At 62.4% G+C, this 7188-nt stretch overlaps 2 protein-coding genes across 3 annotated transcripts in view; one reads left to right on the top strand and one right to left on the bottom strand.

The window, feature by feature from the left end:
* Positions 1-4: 4 nt before the first annotated feature.
* SHOX2 (short stature homeobox 2) lies at positions 5-4858 on the bottom strand. Of its 2 annotated transcripts, none has more exons than XM_027647353.1 (5): positions 4649-4858; positions 3353-3759; positions 892-949; positions 661-768; positions 5-610 (listed from the first exon to the last, which is right to left on the bottom strand). In XM_027647353.1, exons 1-5 carry the CDS (start codon positions 4824-4826, stop codon positions 342-344), a joined length of 1020 nt encoding a protein of 339 aa, XP_027503154.1. In that variant the 5' UTR covers positions 4827-4858; the 3' UTR covers positions 5-341. The 2 variants fall into 2 exon arrangements, with proteins under 2 accessions (XP_027503154.1, XP_027503155.1); XM_027647354.1 differs by having other exon boundaries at positions 5-593; positions 680-768.
* A 1993-nt stretch (positions 4859-6851) lies between these two features.
* Positions 6852-7188, top strand: part of RSRC1 (arginine and serine rich coiled-coil 1) — a 106781-nt gene continuing 106444 nt past the window's right edge. The window contains exon 1 of the mRNA XM_027647664.1: positions 6852-7007. Coding sequence (XP_027503465.1) covers positions 6852-7007 — 156 coding nt within the window. The remainder of the gene's footprint in view (positions 7008-7188) is intronic.

Here is a 7188-nt window from a genome sequence, read left to right as displayed (position 1 = left end):
TTTTTTTTTTTTTTTTTTTTGTCGCTATTCCAGACGTGGTTGTTAAACTCAAGTATCTGATGCAACGTGAAGGGAGGCCCGCCTCTCTTATCAAATTTCTCGTATTAAAGTGAACTTCGCAGAAAAAGGTCAGTTTCAAAACCTGTGAACTTCCCAGCTGCGCGTCGAGTTCCTCTAATTCTTTAAATAACTATATATCTCCCGTCCGTTTCTCTTTTTCTTTCTTTCCTTTTTTTTTTTTTTTTTTTGTTTTTTTTGGGTTTTTTTTTTCCCCCCCCTTTTTTTTTTTTTTTTTTTTTTCTCCCCCCTCCTTTTCCTTTTAAAAAAGCGGCGCGGGGCGGTCACAGCCCCAGGGCGGCGGCGTGTTTCTTGGCCTTCAGGCGGAGGTCTGCGATGCTGGAGTTCTTGCTGGTGGTCTTGGCGGCGGCGGCCGCGGCCACCACGGAGGCGGCGGAGGCGGACTCGGCGAGGGTGGCGAGCGGGAGCCCGAAGGGGGGGGCCGGGAACATCATGTAGGGAGCGTGGGCGAGGTGCGGGTGCAGGTGGTGATGCGCGTGGGCCACGGCGCTGTCCAGCTGCAGCTGCGCCTGAACCTGCGGGGACAGCGCAGGGCGGCCGTGGCGGCGACCCCCGGGCGGCCGCGTGGGCCCCCTCCCCATCCCACCCGCCCGTCACTTGCCTGCTGGAAGGGCATCCTCAGCGCGCCCACGTTCACGTACGGGGCCACCCGGCAGGCTTCGAACTGCGTGGCGGCACCGATGAGCACCCCTGGGGGAGGGCAGGGCAGGGTCAGCAGCGGAGAGACCACCCCCCGACCCACCGCGCACCCCACGCGGGTCGTCCCCTCACCCACCCCACCCCACCCCCCCACGCCGCCCCCCTCCCCGGTACCTTTGTGCAGTTGGTTTTCTTGCTTTCGGCATTTGGCTCGTCTGTTCTGGAACCAGACCTGCGGGGAGGGGGGCACACGGGGTTGGGGGGGGTCACGGCGGCGCTGCCGCGGAGCTCCGAACCGAAAATAAACCCGAAAATAAACCCGCCAGCAACACCGCTGCTAATAATAATAATAATAATAATAATAATAATAATAATAATAACAACCAAAAAAATCCCAGATCGCGCAATCCCACCGACAAAGGCAGCAGCCCACGCTCCCGAGCTCCGAAAGGCAAAAAGGAAAAGGGAAAAAGAGTTAAAACACCCTGAAAATGGCCACGAGCGGAGTGCGCGCCCCGGGGACGTGATTTCCCAAGCCCCGGGTTCCCCTTTCCAAACCGAGGTCCCCAAAGACCGAAATTGCTCCCTGATATCCGATACTAACGCGCGCTAATGGGCCTGAGAAGCTCGTGCTCATTAATAAATAAATTAATTAGCTTTATCTCCCAGAAAAACTCAGCACCGAAGAGTTTAATGACTTTTTTTCTCCCTTTCCCCCCTTTTTTCTTTTGTCTTTTTTTTTTTTTTTTCTATTTTTGAGGGGGAGTAATAACGATCCTAAAAGCTTCGCTACAAAGAAGTTTCGAATTTCTCTGTTCGCTGGAGTGTAGCACAGAAGCGGAATAATTGTCTCATTATCATGATAATCTAATTTGCTTGCACAGAAAACGCTGCCCGTTAGACAAGAACATACTTTTAATATCGGAAATGAAATCGTTAAAATAAATTTCCAGATTAAAGTTCTGCTCGCTCGGAGAAAGGAGGGAGGGAAGGGGGGAGAGCAAAGTGCGTCCTTAAAACATCCCTGTTTTAACCCCGAGCTCCGCGCCGCAGCCCGGCAGCCACATCCACCGAGGAATCTTTTCCCCGTGGCCAGGAAAAAAAAAAAAAAAGTACGAAAATTGCATTTTTTGAAGTCTTACTCAAAGAGAGGAATACAAACGGGAATTTCCCTCGCCCTGTCATTTACTTCAGCCACGGAAAACCTGCCCAACAGCCACGTTTGCCCTCAGCCTCCCGTGGAAACGCACATTCCCTAATTTACAAATCAGCGCAGATACGAGGCAAAATATTATTGCAAAGCGCCTTTTTTTCCGGCGGGATTTCTAGGGAATGGGTTTAATCTATGTAAATCTCCAAAAGTTATTATGCACCCTGCGATTTGGCATCATGGAAGCGCGGATTATGCCCCGCCGCTGCCTCCTTTGTCGAGCACCTCCCTGCTCCATTTTCCGCAGCCAACAACTTTTTGCTTTGGTTTTGTTAAGATTTCGTGGACGGAAACAAAAAATAAATTTAAAAACCACAAACAAACCAACCCAAACAAAAAAAATTAACCAAATTTAAAAAAAAAAAAAAGGGGGGGGCAGGGGGGAGAGGAGAGGGGAAATGATGCTTTTATTTTTTATCTTTATTTTTTTGTGGTTCAGGCTCTGACAAAAGCTGCTCATTTGGAGTTTTTCTGTTCCCCGTGCCGGCTCTGCCTCTGTCCTTACAATCTTACACGATGCAGGGAAACCCCCCAAGGATTGAGCGCATAGTTGGGTGCAGATGGTGCCTGCGAGCACAAAGATTGAGGGGGAGTATCTGTTACAGAGATACTTTCTACCAGCTGCAGATGTTCGGGGCCTAAAACTGCTCCATGTGTTCATCCACATAATGACCATCATTTTCTCTTCTTTTATTATCAGAACGGAAATACACCGGAGCAGCTACATTTGTTCTCATTTGAGGAATCACCTTCTTCCCCACTCTTCAGCTCATCCCGACAAAACTCGCAGAAACCAGCCCGGGAACCCATTTTGAAAAACTTTGGGAGGGCGAAAAGAGCAGGTTAAATCCAAGGAAGCCGTAGCTTCTCGGGGAGGGAGAAAGCTTAAAATAACCCCTGTTTATCCCAGACTTTTTGTATTTCATAAGCCCGAACAAAGCACCTCGCTCAATTTTTGTGCCGCTTCCCTCAAAATTTAAGAACTACACGGAAAACCGGCATATATATATATATATAAAATTTTTTTTCACTTAAGGGTTTTTAATTCAGTTTATGAATTAGAAACATCCCTGAAGTGAATCTGTGTGTCCGCGGATGAGTCTTGAGCAGGGAAGGAGAGGGACCACAACCCACACCATCACAGAGCCACCGAGCTGCTGCCGAGGCAGGGATGGAAGAAACGCGGAGCTGGGAAAAACCGCGGCGGAACGAAGGGATGGGGACACGCCGGGAGACAAATCCCGAGGAGGCAAAACCCTGGGAGGCGGTTTCCAGATTTGCTGGGTGAAGCTGGGGCCGGGAGCCGTCTCCTCTCCCCGCCAGAAGGATGAGGCTCTTCCCCATAATGTCCCCGGCTCTTCCCGAGCTGGCCCTTTCTCCCGAGCACACGCACCCACGCGGGAGGGACCCCCGCAGCCCCGCTACCTGCACCCTGGCCTCGGAGAGCCCCAGCCGCTGGCTCAGCTCCTCCCGCATGAACGCGTCCGGGTAGTGGGTCTCGTCGAAAAGCCTTTCCAGCTCGTTCAGCTGCTCCAGGGTGAAATTCGTCCGGCTCCTCCTCTGCTTGATTTTCGTCTGCCCTTCGTCTTCCATCGCTTTCGCATCCTCCTTGCGCTCCTTCAGCTCTGGGGACACTGGGCACGACACAGCGGTCAGACCGGCGGGGCTGCGGGACGGGCACCGCGCGCTCCGGGGGCTCATCCCGCACCCGCCGCTGCCCGGGGGGATGCGGCGAGAGCCCCCCGGGGCCGGGACAGCCGGAGCGGGGCCTGCCCGCCCGGGCCGCGCTAGGCCGCCGCCTCCGCCGCCGCCGTTGCGGGCCCCGCCGCCGGCTGCGGGAAGGCGGGCGGGGGGGAGTGGGGTCCGCACCGAGCCCTCCCCGCCGACCCCCGGGGGATGCGCTGCAACAGGTCCCCGGAGCAGAGGCCGCTCCGCGCCCCCCCCGAGAGCCGCTTTTCCTTGGGTCCTTTTCTGCCGGAGACGAGCCCCGGGCCGGAGCGCGGAGCCCCCGCAGCGACCCCCGCACCGGCCCCCGGGGGCCGCCCGGCCCGGCCCTGCGCCCGCCGCGCTCCCCCGGCCCCGGTTCCCTTATTCCAGGCACCCGCTCCGGGGATGCTCCGGGCGCTCCGCCGGTCCGAACAAAAGGGCGGCAGCGACCCGCGGGTCCCCGCGGCCCCTGGGACGGGCCCGGCCGCTTCCCCGCAGAGCCCGAGAGCTCATTAATAAATCGGGGCGGCCCCGGGACCGGCCCCGAGCATCTCCCCGGGACCGGCCCCGCCGTACGGCCGCTGTTCCGCGGGGAGCCGCGGGGCGCGGAGCGGGGCTGAGCGCGGGCAGCGCGGCCCGGCCCCACGCGTGTCCGCGCAGCCCCGGCCCGCGGGGCCGGGATTTCGTTGGCTTCCCTTGGGATGCCGAGCGGGAACAAGATCGCGTTCCGAGCAAGTTAAATCCGTGTTGCAGTATTTTAATCTAAAAACTTCGAGGCTGGCCGAGGATCCCCCGCGGCCGGCGAAGCCCGGGAAGCCGCCCATCCCCGCCGGGCGCAGCCTCCCCGCCCGGCCCCGCGCGTACCGACCCCGCCGGGGGAAGCAGGGCAAGGGCGAGGGGAAGGGGAGCGGGGGGGTCCCGCGGTGCCGCCGTTACCGTCGCTGAGCTTGGGGGTGGCCGCCTCGGCCGCTCTCTCGGCGGCGGCGTCGGGCTCCCTCGGCGGGGTCCGCCCGCCCGGCCGCGCCGCGGGGCTGCCCGTGTCCTCCCGGCCCGGCTCCGCCGCCGCCCCGCCGGGCTCCCGCGGGCCGCGCAGGGGCCCGCTCTCCAGCACCTCGCGGTAGGTGATGAGCTCCTTCTTCTCCTTGGCTTTGGGATCAAACGACTTGGAGACGAACGCCGTGAGCTCCTCCATGGCTCAGGGGCGCGCTGCCCCGGCTCCCCGGGCGGGCATCCACGGCGCGGGGGGGAGGCGGCGGCGGCGCCCCGGGCCGTGCCGAGCCGGGCCGGGCCGTGCCGCCCGACGTGCAGGGCTCCCGGGGTCTGATAGCGACGCCGCGATTGAAGTGGCACTATTTATACTTTGCAAAGCCGGCCCCTTGTTCCCGGCGAATTACCTCCCCTCGGAGCTCTGAATGGACCCCTTCCTTCCTCCCTTCCTTCCTCCCCGTCCTTGCCGGCCGCCCGCCCGCCGCGGGGCACCGCGGCCACGGCACCGCCCGCCCGTCGCGCGCTGCGCCCTAATTAATTTAATTAGGAGCGGGACCGTGCGCGAGGTCCCGGGCGAGCGCGGCGAGGAGCGGGGCCGGGGCGGCGGGGGAGTGGCCACCGGGACGGCGGCGGGGGGGGGGGCGGCGGGGGCCGCGCAGGCTCCGCGCACCGCCCCGCGGGGTCGGGTCAGCCCCGCATCCCGCATCCCGCACCGCCCCGCGGGCACAGCCAACGGGAGCTGCCGTGCCACCGGCCCCGAGGGAGCCGCGAAAGTTCGTCCGGGGGCGCCCGACCCCCCCCCCCCCCCCCCCCGAATTAACGCGTGGATAATTGGCGGTGACAAACGCGGCCGGGCCAGAAGCGGGCGCGCACCGAGGCATCGGATTCGGGCCAATTCCGCTATTTATCGCTAATATTGTTTCCCTTTGTTTTTCGAACCCCGTCACGGAGCACTCCCGTTGACGGAACTCACCTCTCTTGCACCTCCGCTAAATTCTAATAAATTATTTAGAATTGTTTAACTCTTGCCTGGGTATCGATTTTTCATTGACCTTTGGGGCGATGACTTCACAGAACGCGGCGTTTATTTACGGGGGCAGGTTGGGCATCGGGGGTGGAATTAAGAGCGCGTCCAGCCCCGGTTACACACGACACGCAGCGATTCCCGATCGCCGCGCTCCCGGCTTCCAAAACCCGCTCCCACGTGGCATTGTCGGTCCCGGGGGCACCGGGGGCCCGGGTGTGTGACCCTGCCCGGCCCCTCCGGCCGGAGCTTTCGTTGATCCCACGCAGCATTCCGCCATTCCCGTGGCATGGATCGCGTGCTCGGGAGCTCGCGTTAAACCCACCGAATTCGGGAAAAGGCGGAATTAAGCGAAGGATTCAATCGTTTCGTTGCTTTTCTCGCCGTTCCCGGCGGAGGCTCCGCTCGGTCCGTGCCCACCCGTGTCCGGGGAGCTCCATCCCGCGATGCCCACGAGGAGCGCTGCCCCTCTCCCACGGAGCTATAAAACACTGACCCTGTCCGGGCTGTAAACACCGACCCGCCTTAATTTCTGCGAGGTGGAACCCCCCGCGCCCCCCGGGCCGCTCTCCCCGCCCGGCCCCCACGGCGTGACACCAGTGCGCCCGTGGGTCGTCGCGGTTGTCACCGCGCTGTGCCCGATGCAGACAGCGCCCCGCGGGCTCTGAATCCCCCGGTGGGCAGCAGGACCCCCACCCGGGACCACCCACGCTCCCCTCCTGCCCCTCACCCGCACTGTGCCCGTGGGTCGCTGCGGTGGCCGCCGTGTCGGGTCACCGTGTTGGGCACGCTACAGAGAGCGTTCCGTGGGCTCTGCATCCCTCCGTGGGCAGCGGGACCCCCACCCGGGACCACCCACGCTCTCCTCCGGCCCGTCCCCCGCGCCGTGCCACGCACTGTGCCCGTGGGTTGTCGCCGTTATCACGGCGCTGTGCCCGCTGCAGACAGAGCTCCGTGGGCTCTGCACCCCCCCGTGGGCCCCGAGACCCCCGCCCCGGGATGGGGACCCCCACCCGGGATCACCGACGCTGCCCTCCTGCCCGTCACCCGCGGCGTGCCAGGCAGTGTGCCACAGTGGTCACCGCGCTGTGCCCGGTGCAGACAGCTCTCGGTGTGCTCTGCACCCCCCGTGGGCAGCGGGACCCTCCGTGTGTCCCCCCCCGTCCCCCGCCCGACCCGCGTGGGCGTCAACAGGGCAGCGCATCGATGTCTCGGCGCTCGCTGCGGCGGGCTGGGCGCGCTCGGCGGTGGATTGGCGCTGCCTGCCCGGCGGCCCGGAAGGCGCTGGGCTCGAACCGGGGCCGCGGCGGCTCCGAGGAGGTACCGGGACACCGGGATAACGGGATAACGGGGGAAACGGGGGTAAAGCGGGGATAACGGGGGAGGCACGGCTCGGCATGGGGGGTAAAGGGCCCTGCTGCAGGGGCTGAGGGTGCCCTGCGGCCGCTCCCGGCGCCGCGCGGCCTCCGGTGCGGGGTAACGCCGATAACCCCGGTGCCGCACGTGGACCCGCTCGCGGCGCTATCCCGGGATCCACAGGGGT

Source organism: Corapipo altera, unplaced genomic scaffold (assembly GCF_003945725.1).
Source record: "Corapipo altera isolate COAL_440 unplaced genomic scaffold, ASM394572v1 113, whole genome shotgun sequence".
Lineage (NCBI taxonomy): Eukaryota > Metazoa > Chordata > Aves > Passeriformes > Pipridae > Corapipo > Corapipo altera.
This window is presented reverse-complemented; position numbering and strand designations above follow the sequence as displayed.